The sequence below is a fragment of the Pangasianodon hypophthalmus genome, chromosome 20, assembly GCF_027358585.1.
Source record: "Pangasianodon hypophthalmus isolate fPanHyp1 chromosome 20, fPanHyp1.pri, whole genome shotgun sequence".
NCBI classification, from domain to species: domain Eukaryota; kingdom Metazoa; phylum Chordata; class Actinopteri; order Siluriformes; family Pangasiidae; genus Pangasianodon; species Pangasianodon hypophthalmus.
The window spans coordinates 2,638,155-2,659,321 of NC_069729.1; the positions used below are offsets into that span (position 1 = coordinate 2,638,155).

The window sequence follows — 21,167 nt, forward strand, 5'->3', positions numbered from 1 at the left end:
CAGCAAGTGTATCCTTATCAATAATAATTATCTTATATTCCATATTCACTAGAATCTTTAGAATATCCTAGTCTTATTTACTCTCTCTCTTTTTCCTTTTTAAATCTCCATCTAGACAGCATTTCTGTTCCACTGTTTTCTCTCTAGAGGTTAAGGCACTGTAAAGTTAATGTCTGTAAAGGTGGATGTAAAAAGTCAATTCCATTCTGTTAACTGAAGTTATTTGGAAATCAGAAAAAAAAGTGCACCTAATGCACCCAGCTATGTAAAATCTACATTACTGAATTACATTAATTATTCAGAATAAAGCCACGTTTAACATTTTACATTTATAGCAGAGGGCACAGGAGGAGTTTATGATTTCTTAGTAAACATAACAAACTACACTTTTTTGTCTTATTCACTTCAAGAGAGAGAAGAACAGAGGCTGGTGAGGGTTCGACGCAACATATAAGCGATAACAGGAACTAACCCGTTTCATGGAAGTTATATCACAACATTAAACGTGACTAGAAATGGGTAAAAATATGACGTCATTCATTAGTAACGTTACATTTTTAATTTGTTGGCAGATTGTTGTGGTTTAAGAGGACATGTTGTTATTTGGAAAAAAAATCTACTTCGGGGTCGTAACGGAAATTCTGCTTCATGACACTATTCTGTTGTTGATTGTTTTCCTGTAACAGAGGGTTTTGTTCTATACATAATTTCCAACCTCATAAATAAATGAATAAATAAACAAATGAATAAATACATACATACATACATACACTATATGGCCACAAGTATGTGCACCCCTGACCATCACACCTATATGTGGTTCTTCTCCAAACTGTTGACACAAAGTTGGAAGCACACAATTGTAGAGAATGTCTTTGTACGCTGTAGCTTTACAATTTACCTTCACTGGAACTAAGAGGCTCAAACCTGTTCCAGCATGACAATGCCCTTGTGCACAAAGCGAGCTCCATGAAGACATGGTGTGTGAAGGTTGGAGTGGAAGAACTCGAGTGTCCTGCACAGAGCCCTGACCTCAACCCCACTGAACACCTTTGGGATGAACTGGAACACCGACTGAACCCCAGACCTCCTCATTCAACATCAGCTCCTGATCTCACTAATGCTCTTGTAGCTGAATGAACACAAATCCCCACAGCCACGCTCCAACATCTAGTGGAAAGCTTCCCAAAAGAGTGGAGCTCATTATAACAGCAAAGTGAGGAATAAATAGAAATGAGATGATCCTCAAGCACATGTAGGTGTGATGGTCAGGGGTGCACATACTCTTAGTTTGTAACTTTTAGTGTTGTAATGGAAGAGGAGTGAAATTCTGTCCCTTTAAGAGTGTCATGAGGTCACGTGGTTCGCTGCTGGTTAGAAAGTTTGACAAGTTTAACCGACGCACAAAATCTCTCTCTCTCTTTCTGTCCCTCCCTCTCCCTCTCTCTCTCTCTCTCTTTCCCTCCTCTGCTGCGGATTGTCAGCTTTTTGCTTCATTTTATCCACCACAAATAACAACATCCGTGTTTTGGCATTAACACAGAGCCAGCTCGATCGAAGGAGATCTATTAAACCATGGAGTTTCTTCAGGTAATGGATTCTCTCTCTCTCTCTCCCTCTCTCCCTCTCTCTTCTAGCGTTGCTAACGAACTAGCTAGCCTGTTGCTTCTGCGCGAGGCCGCATCCCAAATCGCTCCCTAGTCCCTACACAAGTGCACTACTTAGGGTGTAAAAGAAGGGCGTCCGCGCCAGATGTGGTGCACTATATATGGAATGGCGAGTCGTTTGGGATTCGGCCCAACTTTTAACCCATTTTAACGTAATTTGAGGCAGCTGTCATACGGAAACAGGTTTAAAAGTGTAGCCTGCTTGCTGAAAAGAGGTTGTATTTTATTTTATTTCCGTTTAGAAACTGCTGTCGGGTTTCAGGCTTGACCTGGGACCCTTAAAAGAGCCGCTGGGATTTATCCGCCTTCTGGAGTGGGTGAGTTTCCCTATAAGTGTATAGGTGTGTGTGTGAGTGTGTGTGTGTGTGAATATTGAGATTAATGTGGATAAATGATTAACGTGTTGTTGTGTCCCAGAGACTGTACAGTGGAATAAACAGTGCAGAAAGAAAAATTAACAGACAAATGTGGGCATATGTTAGTTTTCAAGGTGAACCTGATCACATGACCCTGTAGGTGCATTACAGCATGGGGCAAGGGGGGCACAAACTTTTGCACAACCCGTCTACAAACCCTTCTGATCAAGTACAGCATGTTAATTTTATGCGAATAATTGAACTATTTAAGTACATTAAGGCTAAAATGTACCAACATAATGATTTATTAATTTGAGATATATTTATTTTTAGATAGTTAGTTAGATGGACTTCATTGATTTGGGAAATTATTGTAGCTTTTTATTCTTAACACTAAAAATATGCTGTGTTAAAATGTAGATGTTCAACACAAATGTATAGATAGATGTTCAACACAAATGTTTTTAGACGTAGATTTAGAAATTTAGAAAACATTTTGGGGGAGAATTATGGATCTTCATCTTCTTCTTCTTCTCCTCATTATTATTATTAGAGATTATTAGAGATTATCTGTTCTATCAGAGAAAATGCATGTATGAAAGTTCATACATTTCATATTTCCTTTTTACAATGCCATTAATGATCTTTAAAAACAGTTAAAACATAGAAGGTCTGGAAGGTAATATTTATTTAGAAGAAAAGGGCGAGAATTCTTCAGGCGCAGAATCTTGTGTCTCGGTTTGAGTTGTTTGTTGACGTCACGGTTCCTCTTTGAGACATTTTTTCTCAGGTCACTTTTTATCACTTTTTCATTCAACAATAAGCGATCTATCTCCTGCTCAAACTGGACTCGAGTCAGCCATGCAAATCGCCACGATGCAAATTTCAGACGCAGTCTTACACCCAGAGCTCGTTTCTCCGTGTTTACTGATAGTGTTACGAGAACCGAATCACGAACTTTAATTAGCGTCTCATAGATCAGTTCTGTACACACGCTTGAGCAACAGTCAGCGTAACGCCCTGGAAAGCTGCATGGCCACACACACAAACACACACACACACATATATATATATACACCCACTTACACACCCTTTGGTAATATTCTCAGCTCCAGCTGCTCTGCATCGCGACCTTATATCAGTTACAGTTGTTCGTGTGTGAGCACCAGATTAAAGTGTGGAGAACATTGTACATGCATGCCCTTTGTTTAAATACAGCTATGGCTAAACAAAGAAGAGTTGTGTTTACCTTGTAAATACATTTTTTTTTCTTTCAAAGCAGTCCTTATGTGAGTGTGAGTGTGTGTGAGAGTGTGTGAGTGTGTATAAACTCTCAGCTCGCACTGAACACATAGTAGAAATACTGTAATGATCTCCTCACTACCAGAAAAAGAACGGATTGAAATTCGAACCATGTCAGAGAAAGGATTTCATAATCACGATGTCGTTCACATGAGCCGGTCAGGCGCGCGGGCGTGTGTGTGTATGTGTGTGTGTGTGTGTGTGTGTGTGTGCGCGTCTGTATTCTAGTGCCCTAGCGTAATGTTTTACGCAGCCTGTGTGCTGTAAAGCAGTAATGTTAATTAACAGGTGTAGCTTTTCAGGCAGCACCGAAAACCAGCCAAGGATCATTTTATAGTGCATGCATGTGCGTGGAAAAGCAAGCCAGCAGCTGTTACACACACACACACACACACACACACACACACACACACTCACACTCTTATCCCTCCATCCATATCACAGCCTACAGTGCCGGAGCAGGCGTTCTCAGAAAAGAAGTTTCCTTTTTGTTTGCTCAAGGCGGGAGAAGAAGAAGGTGCTGGGCAGTTCGTATTGTGATCACACTGAAGCAGGAGGGGAGTTACCAGGAAACGTGCTGCGTCCTGTTTAACACACAAACACAGCTTTGCACTGATCTGAATTACGAAAAAAAAAAAAACTTTAGGTGGTCTACACTCACACGGTGACTGCAGTGTGTTAAAAAATAACTATGTGGTTAAAGATAAACAACTCACTGTGCTATATAGCAGCGTTTTAACCTTTTAAAGCAGTGACTTTCTAACCAACCTTTAATAAATGAATGAAAACTCAATTAAGAAATCAAATCACCGTAATGAAACGCTGGCTAAGTGCATCATCAACAGCTTATAGAGGTTTATAATTAGTAGAAAGACATACAATAAAATATACAGCACCGCACACGGGCAGAAATATCAGATCACGATTCTGGAAGACATTTCTACGATACACGAAATGCATCACATCCAGCAAAACGTCTACAAAAATAAAACCAACAATGACAAAGATGAAAAATGCATTCTGTTTAAAGATATCACAATATCCGTGATATCTCTCAAATGTGTATTGTGACATCGTTTATGATGATATCAATGTTATATCATATAATCACCCAGCCCTAAGCAGCACATCACTTCAGCTGATGATTTTTAAAAAACTTACATGGTAAGAGTATTCATAATTCTGAAAACGTATATATGCCTAATGATAGGAGGTGTAGATTTCAGTCTTTAAAAAAACAAAAATAAATAAAACAATTAAGAAATCTAATCACAGTAATGAAATGCTGGCCAAGGTAGAGTAAAATATAAAAAGTATGTAGCACCCCAGCATCACTTCTACTGACTAATTTTTTAAAAAATTACATGATAAACATATTAATAAAGCGCTTAGAAATGTGATTGTCGCACGCCTAGTGTTTTGTTTTGGTCTTTAAGTAAGCCTGCACATCATCCCACTGTTTCCCCAGAACCGTGACGTGTTTCTGCGTTCTTGCTTTTCGAAATCCGTCTGTGATCCGTTGTGTATCATGGCTTGCGTTAACATGGATGATGAGGATGAGGATGATGATGATGATGAACAGAGGTCCTGTGATGTATGAAACGCAGTTTGAAGTGTTTCATTGGGATTAGAAGTAAATGATGTCGCAGGAAGATAGTAAACATTATAATAAATATGATGAAGTACAGTAAGATGAACGAGAGAGGAACCGAATGAGAGCTTTTGAGACGAGTCGCTCCGGCGTATTAAAAATGAAACAGCAACACGCAGCGTGAAGTCAAACGATTCATTCGAAACAAAGGCAGTCTTTAACGACAGCGTGTAGGTGTGCATTCTGGCGTGACCGTGGCACCATGTGCTCGTGGTGGGCGCCAGGACGCCTCCCGCTGAACACCTGCTGTGGAGAAACAGAGGAGACCAAGTGTTTGTGTTACGTCGCCTGGAAAGAGCGTATGGCAGAGCTGACGATAGCTGCTTTAGGTTTGCTTTGCATGCCCTAAACCAAAGGGAAAGTAAAAGTGTTCATCAAAACCTCAGAGAGAAAGCTGATGACCTGACGCCGTGTTGGTGGTTTGCTGGCGCTCTGCAGTACTGTGTCTGATATTTTATCTCACAGGATGATTTTTTTTTTTTTTTTTTTTTTTTTTTTTTTTTTTTTTTTTTTAAAAATACATATTTCCTGTGCACTCTCCGATCGTGTCCTATTGATCATTAATACACTCTTGCTTGAGGTTCAGATCTAAAGTCTTAACAGAAAGTAAACCTCTCATCTACATATTGTTTGGATTTCTGTCTATGTTGGAGTATAATTTTTCGTACGAGAAACATTTTGAGGTTTTCACACACACACGGTTCCGTAACTAAAATACGTACCAGATTCAGATTTTTTGTGACATCCTAAGATGATAAGACGGCTGTGATTTGATTGGTCAAGGGTGCTTAGATGGATACTTCTTACTGTTTCCCGTAAAGGTCATGCAAGTGCGTTTTTTTATTAACGAAAAGATAAAACTTTTTGTTGTGTACCAGTTAATAGTGTGGAAATATAACAAATAATTCGAGGTCAATTCACACAATTTTCAGACATGTCTCCACGCAATAATAGTACTTTAGACCTATTTTTATGGTTCTTCAGGACGATAAAATATTTTTTTCAAATGTATTTAAGCCATTCAAAGGAAATGTGTGTATTTGTAAATGCGTTTTGTTCTGCAGGAAGAGGTAGTCTTTATTTTTCAGGATTAACACACAGTCGTACGACCGCAAAACTGTTGGTGTGCATTATCGGTGAGTCCGTATTCGCCTCTGCAGTCTGTCCAGATGTTATTAAAGCCGAAAAAAACATATGTTGAAAACTAAAGTGATGTCACATCTGTGACACAAACACACTGTGCCTTTTGCATCTTTTTTTTTTTTTTTTGCAGGGAGATGTGAAATAGTGAGTGTGAGACTCTTAACGTGCTCGTGGTGAAGTTTAATCTGGCAGCGAGGAAGGGATCTCCGTCCAGCAGAGCTAAATTTAGAACTGTTTTAACGTGGGCGTAATTACTAACCGCCGTCGTCCATCTTCAGATCTGATGACTTTAAAAAGACAATTGAGAAATTCTGAAGACTACTAATGAAAAGATTCATATGCAGAAAATTAAAAGATTACAAAATTACAAAGATTTACAAAGCAAATTCAGTGGATCGGCAACATATAGATATTTCTGAGCATAAGAATGAGTCATTTAAAGTTTACTTCATTCATCCCTCATAATGTAGCTCATTAAATATGCAACAAAAAAATCCTCTATAGAACATTTCAGCAAAGCAAAACAATAACAAGGTTACTGCGAACATCTGTCTCCTAAAGCGTTTCCGGTGACGCAGTTTTTAAATGTAGAGCTGTCAAAGAACTAGCACGTCCTTTTTGAGTCTACCAAAAAGCAAGCAAATACGATGTATACAACAATGTACAATAAATGATAAAAATGAAATGTTTCTGATTGTAGTAGTCGTGTCCTTGGAGTTAATTGGCTTTCAGTGCATCATTTTAAACCGCTTAATATATTTCCATAAACATGCAACTCAGAATGTCTTCTATACACAGCATATAATCCCCTGTACACAGGATACACAGACATTTTAGTATTAAAAAAAAAACCTCCTTGTTATAGAGAAACATCATTTTTCTGTATTTGTGTAAAAAGTTGTGCTTCTGTTCTTTAAACATTGTGTGAGCTCGGGGGATCTGCAGACTTTGTGGGGATTTAAATTCCACTTGTGATGGAAGACAGCTCTGAAAGCAATCCTTTCCTTTCATCTGTCACTGTGCTAACTTTATTTACAATACCACATACGTCTGTCCTCCATCAGCCCCGTTATGGCCACCGCTACGGTTTTATTCTCGCCACGGAGAGTCCCATTGGTCCCGCTGTAATCCTGCTCAACCTCGGAGAAGAACCGAGTTTCTGCGGCCTTCTGAGTCAGCAAAATAAACACAGCGCTGATGACTCAGGTGGTTCCTAGAACAACCTTTAAGGGGGTTCTTCCTGAGAGACAGGAAGCGGAGGTCACATGGATTTGATCGTGGAAGCTGAGTCAGAGAAATGCAGCGAGGGACAGAAAGGGAAAGGAGAGGAAGGAGAGGACGATTCATATTCACAGGAGATGGGAGATGTAAAAGGGAAAGGGAAAGATTTTTAAAAAGAAATGAAAACATATGCATACAATAAATGCATAGAGTATATAATAAAACAAATACAGTACTGTGCAGAAGTCTTAGGCACATGCACAGAAATGCTGTAGAGCAAAGATGCCTTCAAAAATAAGGAAATGAAATGTTTCTACATTCAAAAAATCCTATAAAGAGCAGTAAACAGTAATAAATGAAACAAAGACAATATTTGGTGTGACGATCCTTCGCTTTATCAGTAGTCTCAGGTGCAGTGTGTGCAGTTTTATAAGGAAATAAGCTGTAAGTGTTACTGAGCATCTTGCAGAAGCAGCCACAGTTCTTCTGGAGACTTTGACTGTCGACTCGCTTCTTATTTCTGCAGCGAAACCCAGCAGCCTTCATTATGTTTTTATCTGAAAAGTGTCTCTTATGGAATCTGCTGCTTTCTTTACTGACATACAAACATTTTTCTGTAACATTAACTTTTTTTGTGCTGGAAAACTAATGTATAGAAATCTAAAATGTTTTTGTACTGACTCGATAATGTAGAAGTTATAAAATAAAACTCTATAAAAGTTTGTATAGCGTGCCAGTATGACACCATCAACATTATATTTGCTGTAGACACGATTTAAGGATTAGCCCCCAACCCCGCCCCGCCCCTGCACACACTGTAACTATACCAAAGCTCTCAACTAACCTAGTTTGCTATCGAGATTAGATTTATTATTATCAGTAATGCAGATGAAATAAAGATTGGTGTAACGCTGGTGATGAGGAGGTCGCTTGCCTTCGCTGTAGCTTTGGAGAAAGAAGATCAACACAGTTTGAGCTGCTTGTGCGACTTCACTGTATGCAGCCACCGTTAAAGTGCGACGTCACCTCACGTAATGGTGAACGTCCCAAAAATACACACCCTGTTATTTTTAGTTACATCACAACGTTGGAATGTTGGCATTGAAATATTTTCTATTGAACATGGCGTAAACCTGGTTATTTTCACTCATCAAAAAGACTCATCTTTCCAGTTGTTTGTTTTACTCGATCGCACATCACAAACTTGCAACCTGATTGGTCAGAAGGTTTAAAAATATGTATATATATATATATTTTTTTTTTCATCACTCGGTGCTTTTCTGAAATGGTTTTTCAACTTTGGAAACCCCGCTGTGAACAAAAAATGCTGATGGCAGTGCGCTGGCAGGTGAGAAGGAAAATGGCGTGTAAGAGCAACCTAAAAGTACATTTAGGTTGATTATATTGCGTTTATTTCTCACGTAAGATAATAACTCACGTTAGACATTAATAATGCTCAGTCAAGTGACATTAAGGTCTCAGAAAAGACAAAGAATCAAAACCTCACTTTTAAAGGAGTAGTTTGGGTTTTTAAACTGACTGAAGTTTGCTTCTTTAATTTTACACTGGAGCTCCGAGGCGTACGTAGCTAACAGTGGAAGTCTGCGTCACCAACATTGCCTAAGTACACGCCTCAATCTTTATATACTTGCTTTAAATGACATGATTTAAACTTTGAGCATGCTTATACGCTAATTTACACTCTAACAGCATGTCTGTGTGACTGCTAAAACAGCCAGATGCAGCTCGAGCCAGATGTTTTTTGTTACGTACATTAGAGTCATAGCACAATGCAAAACTAAAAAAGCAAACACCGAACATGTCTTGGCCAGTCGACTACATTTAGGATAAGAGCAACATTTTTTTTTTTTTTTTTTCCCTAAATTTTTGTGCGTTCTTCTGACGTTAAAATGCATGTCCATATCCGAGTCTAATGTTGTTCTTGTGTTGCAGCTCTTCAGCATCTTCGCCTTCGCCACCACTGGCGGATACGAGGGGTCCCTGACCATGACGCTCAACTGTCCAAATCCACCTCCACAAGACATTACTGCACACTTCGGCTATCCTTTCAGGTAAACGACAATACATCAATCACGGTCAGGTGCTGCAAGTGTGCTTAGATGGAAAATATAACCCCATCCGAGGACGTGATGCTATTTTTGCTTATTGTTTCTATAGCAACAGCTTACACAGGGACTTGTACACTCCAAATAATCTTAACCAAATGAGAAACGTATCATATGTAATCGTTACATCGTCATATAATGTGAAGCTGCTTGGTTTGGTTTTTACGCTTTACAGTTTTTTTAAGTTTAACATGGCGAGCTGTTTTTTTTTTTTTTGTTCCATCTTATTAACTTCTTATTAACTTCAAGGCAGAGAAAAAACATAAGGGCTGGTGAGGGAGTTTATAGCTGCTCTAATGGAAGGGGTAATAGGAACTAACTTGTATTGTGGACGTTCCACAACATTAAATGTAACCATAAACGGTTAAAAAGTAGGATTTGTCATTTGTTAATAAATAAAAAGTTGTTCGTGTTGGAAAATTGCTGTGGTAAAAGAGGATTATTTTCCTATGACATCACTTCCTGTCATGTTTTATTCTTTACACAGAACAGATTGTTTGCAGTCTGACTGCCATAAATCATATCAGTAAATCATATCTGTTTTACTAAACCTACTGCACCTGCCTGTCTTTATATCAGCCAGTATTATTTGATCAGTTGAACAGTGTGCACTTTCTCTGTGTAACGCTTGAGTAATATCAGACCTATCAGTAACCATCTGCTTTATTACCCCTGTGTCTTTATTAGGCTCCAGAATCAGCATTTTGACATCCCGAACTGCAACGCCAGCGTCCCCTCCAACGTGACATACCTGAGGGGGGACTTCTCGTCCTCCGCCGAGTTCTTTGTGTCCGTGGGCGTCTTTGGTTTCCTGTACTGCACCTTCACCCTCATCCTGTACCTGGGCTACCAGCACGTCTACAGAGAAACCAGCCGAGGACCCATCGCTGTGAGTGAGCGGGGAGGAAGTCCGTTAGAGGACAGTGCGCTTAGAAATACTCTCCAAAAGCACAGCAAAGAGACGTTACAAACAAGAATATGAGAGAGAGAGAGAGAGAGAGAGAGAGAGAGAAAGAGAGAGGGAGCTGTTCTAAGGAAACAAAGAGACTAATTGCACTATATTAATAAAGCAGAATAACATTGTTATAAATGCCTTGATCCAGTTTAGTTCCTGTTTCCTGCAGTAGGGATGTAAACAAAAATGAATGTTATTTGTAATACAGATACGAATAGGAGGTGCACTGTGTGTTTAGTTTTTTTTAAGAAGGCTTGCTAGAAGTTTTCACAGGGCATCTGGTTGAGACCAGTGTACATCAGGACTGGGATCCTGCGATCCCGTGACATGCTTTCCTACAAGCACACTCAAATGGAGAAGAACCAAATATGATGCTCATGTGGTAGAGAAAAACGCTGTGCAGCTATCCATTCAAACATTACATTGCTGTTACAGTGTTCATTAATTCATCCTGAGTAACTTCATGGTCAGGGTTGTGGTGGTTTAAATTACTAGTTTATTTATATTTTGGTATTTTGTGAAATAGAACAAAATAACTAATAATAGGACGCTTCAAACAAATATAACAACTGTTTGAGCAGGATCTTTAGAAAAGTGCTACCCTTTCTAATGTCTTTTCCATGTTTTTCCAGGGACGTAGTGGTAGGGTTTATATTTAATTTAAAAAAATAAAAACAAAAAATCCACCACCTTTCCAGTTTAGGCCACGCCCACTGGTGCGTTAAATCTGAATACAGATACAGGTATGGATATTTGGGGAGAGTTTCGCAGCAGGGATCTGCAGCTCTGCAGGAACTCGCATATATAAAGATGCACAAATGGGCAATAAAGTTCTGCTCCTTACTTCTCCTCCGCTCTGCTGGTGTGTTTTTCCCTCCAGGATCTGATTCTGACTGGGATCTTTGCGTTCCTGTGGCTGGTCTCGTCCTCTGCGTGGGGAAAAGGACTGACCGATGTGAAGTACGCCACCAACCCCGATTTGCTGGGCACTTACTGCAGTCCACAGTGTGTGACCAAACTCTACCCCGCCATGGGACGCCTTAATTCCTCCGTGGTAAGACAAACATCTTTAAAAAAAACAAACAAAAAAAAAAAACAGGAGGCAGCTCTGTGTATGTGTGTGTGAGAGAGAGTATAAATTAACGTTTGTTTCTTTAGGTCTTCGGCTTCCTCAATCTCATCCTGTGGGCAGGAAACTGTTGGTTCATCTTTAAGGAGACTCCGTTCCATAAGCCTGCTCAGGCTTCCTCCAACATGGAGCAGGGAGGCAGCTCCTAATTGGATAAGGCAGACTCCTCCCACTCCATTCAAGCCAATCAGAAATTAGAGTATGCCACTGCGGGTTCACAAGGACTCATCCTAAAGTAAAGTAAAGTTTGATACGAAGAGGTTTCGGCTCACAGCTGGTCCGGTCCAGCTGCTGTTTTCACTGTGCAGAACGTTCACTCTGGCTGTTTGGCTTTGGGTTTAAGCAGAAAGCGTCCGTCTTGGTTGTGTTGACTGGTGCAGGTGTAATTATCTACGTCCCATAAATTGTTTTGCATCATTACTAATCGTTTGTCGTTCACTGTGTATACAGTTGAGTGCAAAATTTTTTTTTTGTCTACCAGCACCACAACTGACACGTTCCATCACTACAAATAACAAAAAATGGTCAAATGGTGTATGTTAGGATATTAAAAGTGAAAAAGCTAAATGATCAGTTCAAAAGAATAACTACAAATATTCTCTAATAAATTTGTATGTTTAGAATATTTATCCATTAACTTACAAACATCTTGAATAAACTCTGAGCAGCTTCTTTTCTTTTGCTTATATCCTGAGGTGCCAATATTTAGCCACAGCATTTACAATTTTCATCCCTTGTTACAGCGATACTGTTTTATGCCAAAAAAATGCACCCCACGGATGTGGGATGTGAAAGATTTATTTGCTTCTGGTAGGAGTTCCAGAATTAGTGCCATGTTGGACTTTCCTTTTTTGGTTTTCTTACTGTTGTTTGATGCACATTTAAAGCCACTCGGCCACATACAGTACCATTTGTTTGTTTGTTTGTTTGTTTGTTTTTTCCACACCTGCTAGGATTTTATGCTTAGCAATGTTGGCATCTCTGTATATACATTCAAACTCAGCCAGATCCATTGGCAAATTGCTCATTTTTGTTGTGAAAATCAGTTTTAATTCTGGAGATTTAAGTCTAGAGTCTCGGAGGATCCTCACAAAACTAGCTTTCTGTTGATTTGGGCCTGTTTCACATTGTTGTCGATCACGCCTAGATGCTATTTTCAAAATATGATGGGGGGTGCAAACTTTTGCACTCAACTATATATGCACTTATGTGTACACACATATGTGTGTGTGTATGTATATGTAGTATGTACACACACATGCTTATAAGCCACTGATGGACTGTGTGTTTCTTATATAAATCTGTTTTGTTAATTTTTTTCACATTTGTCAAAATTTGCTCTTGTGCTTTTCTCTTTGTACCAACTGCAAGCTTTAGGATTTAGAAACACACACACACACACAAACGTGCACTCAGACATTACACACTTCAACATATTGTCTTTATAGAGTATGAAGATGTTTTGGACTGTTTATTCTGACAAAGTGCCTCAAATTATAGACATCCAGTGTCTCTCTGGGACTTTAAATAACACTTTCACATGATTGGCGCAGTTCAGAGACGACTCTCGCACTGACTCCAGATCTTAACACACTTTCCCAGTGCATTGTGTTCTACTTATTTAAGCTGTATGCATTTAATTGTGTGATGACAAAAGACTTACCTTCAGAAAAAAAAAATCGGAACCATTAAACACTAATTTCCTTTTTTTTTTTTTTTTTTTTAAAGATATGTTCCTGTTTATTCAAATTACCAATATGCTTGTACATTTTTCTGCATAATTACGGCAAGCAGAGAGAATCTTATTCATCATGTCAGTGTGCACGTTTTGTACGTTTTATATGAAGTATATCTCGTATGAAAATCTGTAAGCACATTTCAGTCACACTTCGCTTTTCAAACTAATTAAAATTCTATTTGATTAAGCATTGTATTACTTGAAAGTAGCCATGTGCTGACATTTGTCTCTGATGTTATATTTTACCCAATTTCTAACCTGTTTCTCAGTTTGGAGCTGAATTATTCATGAACAGAATTACAGGATTATTTTCTCTGAAAAGGACACGTAAACATTCTTGTTTTAAATTTGTCTAAAATAAGGGCCCTAAGACGATTTCTGAATACAACACGGGGGTAGTGACGATAATTTTATGTTAGTTATATATTTTGTTACTCATTTATTGGCACATGCCTGTTTGAGAGTAATTATTGTATCACTTATAGCTAATTTACAGTCTTGTAAGTGTTGTTCTTGTAAGTGTTGTCATTTCTGCTTCTCTTCAGCTTTGTTTTTTTGATATTGATGATTTGGCTTTGGACTGTTCGTTTCTACCTTTTCTCATACAATATGAAAGCCTTAAATACACTGTGCCTTAATCTCTAATCATAGCTTTTTTAAAAAATTAAATAAATAGTGTTTCACAGTATATATTCCAAATTGTGTTTTGCTATTAACGTTAATTAACAATAATGACGTGAACAGAAGCGGAGACAGAGGGCAGTTCTGTCTCAGCAGTATTTAAGGGAAGCACATGTTCCTGTTTTCATATCGCCTTGGCTCTCGGATGTTTTACTACCACCTGGATACACTTTAGGTTCAATTTAGGTTTTTTTTTTTTTTTTTTTTTTTTTTAAACAGTTTGGTGAAATACATTGTTCTTACAATGTATTTTGTATCAGAAAAAATACATCTGTTGAGCTTGCATTTTGCAGGGTTTTTTTTTTTTTTGCATTTTCTGTGTTGTAAAGTATTAAATGATGAGAGCTTCACTGCTTTTGTGTGTGTGTTTTGTGTTCTGATGAACAGAAAAACTACTGTGTGTGTGTCTTAACCACTAGATGGTGGTACAGTCCATCTTTTAAAAGATTCTAATCATTTTCTAATGGGTGTAATGATACACTCTGGTCACAATTTGATTCAAATCGATTCTCAGATTATTTTGAACAAAATTTGAATGAAGAAAAATTATGACTAACAAGACTGCTTTTTTATTTCTGAATCATAAACAATGCAAAACTGCATTTTTGTATGTATAAAACTAAATAAATCAAAAATTGCTATGAACAGAAGTTTAATATTGTAAGCAAAATGTACTACAGGTTCACCATACCTTAAAAATAAATAAATACATTTATAAATCCTCCCAAAAATGTGACCTTGGGAAAACAATTAACTGAAACATAACGAGCTCCGCAGCAGCACCTGAGGCCTATTTTAACTGGAAACAGAGCTCCAAAGCCGGCTAAAATGGCTGACTTCCGTTGCCTCTTTCTCAGGCACCATACATCGCAGCGGTGTGGATCTGGTGTTATTTGAAAGTTACTAAGGAGCTCTTATTAACATTTATAACGTGGTAGTGTAACCGTATAATGTATAATGGTCACTGCATGTAGCCAGATGTATCAGGCTATCGGTCACTTCACAAGTGCAGATGATTTCCAGTAATGGTGCAGACTCTCCATGAAAGAACACAATCATGTGACTAGCATGCTCTCTATATATTATAACTCTATGGGTTTCACAGATTTGGGACCTCTGGTGTTCAAACAGTGCAACTGCATTAGATGCTTAATTAATAGAATGCTGATACTGCATATCATGATACATCATTACACCAATGTATCATTACACCCCTATTTTAAAAAAACAAATGGGGAAAAAGTATATATATATATATATACAGAGAATGGATGGATGGATGGATGGATGAACTGTTGCTTTAATAGTACTCCCTCAAATCAGGACATGTCCTAACTGATCAGCTATACATGCACTAAGGGGAAACATACCTGTTTATCTGAGACGCTAGATTCTGCATTTGAGCCTCAGGATGGTCCGCTTTACTGGCTTTGACATCTCTTCAGTCCTCACTTTAAGAGACAACTGCAACAGACCACAAATGCAAATACCACAGAATCAACTCTAGACCTTGAATTTGCATGAACTGCTGATTCAACAACATACTGCTGTCCAAGAAATAACTAATAAACTGCCTGTGCCATTACCTTTCATTCTCTAATACAGCAGGACTATTACACCTTATAGACGTGTTATAAACCTGTAAATAACCACATATTATAGCACAGAGTATCACCTGGACTTTTACAGCACAGAGTACCACCTGGACTTTTACAGCACAGAGTATCACCTGGACTTTTACGGCACAGAGTACCACCTGGGCTTTTATAGCACAGAGTATCACCTGGACGTTTACGGCACAGAGTATCACCTGGACGTTTACGGCACAGAGTATCACCTGGACGTTTACGGCACAGAGTATCACCTGGACGTTTACGGCACAGAGTACCACCTGGACTTTTACGGCACAGAGTATCATCTGGACGTTTACGGCACAGAGTACCACCTGGGCTTTTATAGCACAGAGTATCACCTGGACGTTTACGGCACAGAGTACCACCTGGGCTTTTATAGCACAGAGTACCACCTGGACGTTTACGGCACAGAGTATCACCTGGACTTTTACAGCACTGGTGTTTGAATCACAGCTTTTATTAACCATTAAGCTGTTATAAGTTACACTTAGTATGAACCACACCAGAATATAGTCATTAAATAACAGCAAAACAAAGCAGACTTCCGTGTTTTACAATAATAATAATAATAATAATAATAATAATAATAATAATAATAATAGTCTCTTCCGCTGAGTAGCAACGCCGCTGAAACTCTTCTTTTTCGTCTTATTACATTTTTTTTAAAGTTCTTCTTCTATGGCAGGCGGCACACTGATGTGGTGTATGTTACTGCCACCTAGTGGTCTGGCGTAGCCGGATCTGTACTGCGCATGCGCCAACGGTTTACTGCAGCGCATGCGTAAATGACGTCACGCGTTACGAAACTTCAGTATCCATATCCATCCAAATAAACTCCACGTTTATTTATTTATTTATTTAGTTAGTTAGTGAGTTAGTTACGTCAATTATATTTTCTATGACTGAATACTAACAGTAACATTAAAAAAATGCCATTTATTGGCAAGTTCCATAGACCTGTGGTTCTCAAACTTTATTCTCTTTAGCTGTAAAAATAATTTATTCTCTTTAGCTGCTAAAAATAAATAAATAACTAATAATTAAAAATAATAATAATAATAAATAACCACAGAGCCCATCAGTCCAGATTTAGTTTATGAACTGTTCAGATATTAGGCTCATTATTCAAATGTGCAGAATAATATTCTGGTTAATTATTGGAGCTTTATAATTCCCGAACTTTCCACCGACAGAACAGGTCCAAACTGACATTATTTATAGCCTGTTTGTTTTCCAGGTATTGAGGTTTTGATTAAATCCATTCAAACAGGATAATAACTTTAAGATTGCAGTTATAAATCATGTTTGATAAGGATGTGTTGTGATTTCCACCACTGTAATAAATTCACCGAGGCCCCCTGAGCTCACACTGAGACCCACTAACACAGCACAATAAACAGACGATAGATGAATGCTAACCCTGTGAAATCCCTGCTGAAATCTGATTGTCTGATGATGGCCATGCTTCTGGAGTAATCCAGTCATCATTAAAAATCTGCTTAATGATCATCACACTGATGGAGTACACCAAATTTCAGCTCGATCTCAGTTACAGTTCCTGAGAAAAAGCCATTTGAACCTAATCGCACCTCCTACGATTGGCCACATCCCAAACTCCACAAAGGTCCTGAGAGCATTGTATTGATGCTGCTTTCATGGTGCCTTGTAAGTGGTAACTTGTTGTAATAACATCATTTCCCACCTCGGGATGTTCGACCTGTGAACTGGAAAAAATATTGATGCCTCCATGAAAACATGTCTTTTTGTTTGCTTTGTCAGAGCACATAAAGCTCATAAAAAGCCACTTTAACTGCAATTTTACAGTCACAGGCCTGAGTGGCTACTGGTCCTGTTCTACTGTAGTGACCTTCAAACATTCATGCAACATTTTGGACTGAAATTGCGGCACAGAAAAAACAGACAGTCATTAGTCCTCAAACCAGCAAACAACAGCGAGTAGCTTAGCAACAAGCTAGCCATCAGGCAATAGCAAGTAGCGTTAGCAACAAGCTAGCTGGCTAAAATTACTGATAACTCAGCTATTGATGATTATCTTCTCAGAGCAGTGATTAGTATGGTCTGTGTTATAGATTTAACCAAGTATTGAGTCTGTATATGAACTGATCTAAAGCCAATGCTGCTATAAACTCATTTAAAAGTAGAGAAGTGGAACTTTACACTGTTCACAGTGAGAGCGGCCATGTTGGTTTGATGTCACTCCGTAAACAGGGAAGGAACTGGTAGCCGAGACAATTACCCCAAGTTGACGAGCTGAAATTTCAAGCTGTGGGGTGTTTTCTGTGGCTCTTACTGGCTGTACGCAGGGAATTACAAGCTACAGCTTCACCTTGAATGCAGTATGAACATGCCACTCATTTCCTGTGAATCTGCTTGAGTAAAATAAGCTCTTCCCCACTAGGATTGATTGGCATGTGGTGGCCATATTTTACAAATCTCAAAATATTTTCATTAAATATTCAAAGTCAGATTTTTCTAAGTAGTTTGCCACAAATTTTTATGAAGACAGGCCAAAAAAATTCTAGGATTAGTTCGCAAAAGTGGGTTTCACATATTAGGCATATTATCTGGATGGGGCTAAATGGCCCAAAAGTCAACGAATCAGGGAAAAACATAATTTTTTTCATTGTACACCTTATTTTACAAGAGATATGTATGCTTGTGTCAAAATTATGTCCCACAGTGGCCAATTTGGGTGAGGTTGCAGAAGTTACTAGTGGGTCCCTAGTAGGATTTACAGGTCATGTTCCGTGACAATAGCTCAATGTTACCCTGTCAAATGCCTGCTGAAAGCTGATTGGATGATGGTGGCCATGTTTGATCGTACTTACAGTTCCTGCAGAGGATTTATTTGAACATAACTCTGCCCACTGTCATTGGCCATGCCCCAGAGTCTTGTCCTGAATATGCCCTTCAAGTTTCGTGCAAATCTCTTCAATAAATATTGAGATACAGCTGTTTCAGTAAACCAAGCTCTGCCCCTCTATGACTGATTGGCATGTGGCAGCCATATTGTTTACAGATCTCATCATGTTCTTGAAAACTGTTAAGGTTCAGACTCATTTGTCAAGACACGCCAAAGATCCACAGGATAGTTTGCAAAAGTAGATTTTGTATATTATGCAAAGTTAGAGTTAAAGAGTTCTTGAGGATTTTTTTGTTTGGCAGAACCCAGTGAAAAGCAGTGAGAACGTTAACCAATGTGTTACAGTGCCACCAACTGGCTGTGTTTGGCCTTGCATCACTATGTGCTTGGACCCCTAATAAAACTAGCATAAAGCCATTAACACACTACAAAATACTTCGGTAAATCTGATCACACCTTTATCCTTCTTCTGCCTGCATACATCAAAAACTCCAACAGGAAAGACCGGTTCTCAGGACAATCACAATGGAGTGAGGAGGCCATTCTACACACTAATCTTCACAGTATCTTCACACGTCAGGACAGATTGGCAGATTGTCCAGCATGCAGCAGACACAGACATAAATGAATACACAATACACTCTGTCACCAATTACATCAGCATGTGCACTGAATACATTGTTCCAAAAATCTATATCAAATTCTTCCCGAACCAGAAACCCTGGGTTACTGCTGATGTCAGGGCCAAACTTAGAGCATGAACTTTAGCCTGTACCCCTGGGGACCTGGTGGCATACAGGAAAGCCAGGTACGACATTCAGAGGGCCATCAAGACTGCAAAGAGGAGCCACAGGGACACGGTTGTGTCGAACTATGAAGGATCTGACCTCAGGCACATGTGGAATGGTTTGTACTCTATCACAGACTACAAAGGAGGGAAAATCTGCGATTGAGGGACGATCTGCCTCAGTACCTGATGAGCTGAATATCTTCTATGCTCGGTTTGAGGCAAGCAACACTTTCTCTGCAGTGAAACTACCGGTGGACTGCAACAGCTGCGCACTAACCATCCCTGTGCCTGATGTGATCAGGTCCTTCAGGACGGTCAATCCACGCAAGGCGGCAGGTCCTGATGGCGTTCATGGCCGTGTTCTCAAAGCATGTGCCAGCCAGCTAGCAGAGGTTTTTACAGTTATCTTTAAGCTCTCCCTAAGACTGTCTGTGATTCCTACATGTTTCAAGAAGACACCCATTGTCTCTGTACCTATGATGTCTGCAGCCAGATGTCTGATTGACTACAAGCAGCTAGTCAAAAACTGTAAATAATCTGTTCCTCCCTTCCAGCCACCGTGGACCATCTCCAATTTGCATATCTCGAAAACAGATGGATGGAAGATGCCATTGCTCTGGCGATGCACAGTGCTCTCACACACCTGGATAAGAGAAACACCTACGTGAGAATGCTGTTCATCGACTACAGCTCTGCCTTTAACACCATCATTCCAGCCAAACTCATCGCCAGGCTCAAGGACTTAGGACTGAACCCTCATCTGTGCAACTGGATTTTGGACTTTCTGACGAGTAGACACCAAGTGGTGAAAATCGGTGACCGCATCTCCTCCACACTTATCAGAGCATTATCATATAGAATGGTGCTACGAAAGCAACCTCTGCCTCAACATCAACAAAACTATGGAGATGATCGTGGAATACAGGAGGCCGCAGGAGGATGGCCACAGCCCCTTATACATCAGTGGGGCTGCTGTGGAAAAAGTTAGGAGTATCAAGTTCCTCAGTGTGCACCTCACTGACGTACTGACCTGGTGCCTTCACACTAAGATGGTGGTGAAATCTGCTCGTCAGCGACTCTGCTTCCTGTGGTGGCTCAGCAAGTTTGGTCTCCCCCCCAAAATCCTGACCAACTTCTACAAATGCACCATAGAGAGCATCCTAACTGGGTGCATGACTGTCTGGTTTGGCAGCTGCTTCCTCCGCAACCACAAGGCCCTCCAGAGAGTCATGAGAGCAGCTGAACTCATTATTGGCAACAAACTCTCAGCCTTACAGGACATTTTCCATACACGATTTCTGAGGAAAGCTCACATAATCACCACAGACCGCAATCATCCAGCACACGGACCGTTTACCAGACTGCCGTCAGGCAGACGGTACCGCAGCATTCGATCCAGAACCAGCAGGTTGAAGAACAGTTTCTACCTGCGGACCATCAGGATCCTGAATAAGCTGTAATCCAGTCATTACCCAGTCATGCCTCCATTACCTCCCACACACTGGTGACCTCACGGACAGATCAAGGACACTCATGGACAAACTCTTTACATGTTTCTATCACTTTTGGGCATGTTGCAATATTTCTAAGGGCACTATTACCATTTTACCACCGCTAAGGACTAAGTCATGTCTCTGTGCAATATACTGATAGATTGATCATACTTATTACACACTACACATACTACTACATCTAATTTAATTGTACATTAAAAAAAAAATTAAATGCTACTTTGTACTGCTGCTTCATCTGCTTTTTATACACTCCTATGTCTGTAGAGGACTGCTCAGACACTACAGCTGCACACAGCTACTATTTTACTACTGTTACATACTGTGACTGCACATATTCCAGTGTTTACAGTTAGGATCTGCACTTTACTTACATACT

General features: G+C 39.4%; 2 protein-coding genes across 2 annotated transcripts in view; one reads left to right on the forward strand and one right to left on the reverse strand.

The window, feature by feature from the left end:
• Nucleotides 1-1,379: 1,379 nt before the first annotated feature.
• sypl2a (synaptophysin-like 2a) lies at nucleotides 1,380-13,978 on the forward strand. The gene is made up of 6 exons (XM_026935392.3): nucleotides 1,380-1,590; nucleotides 1,910-1,984; nucleotides 9,294-9,412; nucleotides 10,154-10,355; nucleotides 11,302-11,475; nucleotides 11,580-13,978. Exons 1-6 carry the CDS (start codon nucleotides 1,576-1,578, stop codon nucleotides 11,697-11,699), a joined length of 705 nt encoding a protein of 234 aa, XP_026791193.1. The 5' UTR covers nucleotides 1,380-1,575; the 3' UTR covers nucleotides 11,700-13,978.
• Nucleotides 13,979-14,370: 392 nt separating this feature from the next.
• Nucleotides 14,371-21,167, reverse strand: part of zbtb40 (zinc finger and BTB domain containing 40) — a 39,220-nt gene continuing 32,423 nt past the window's right edge. Inside the window, exon 19 of the mRNA XM_053227195.1 lies at nucleotides 14,371-15,433. Coding sequence (XP_053083170.1) covers nucleotides 15,423-15,433 — 11 coding nt within the window. The 3' untranslated portion in view covers nucleotides 14,371-15,422. The remainder of the gene's footprint in view (nucleotides 15,434-21,167) is intronic.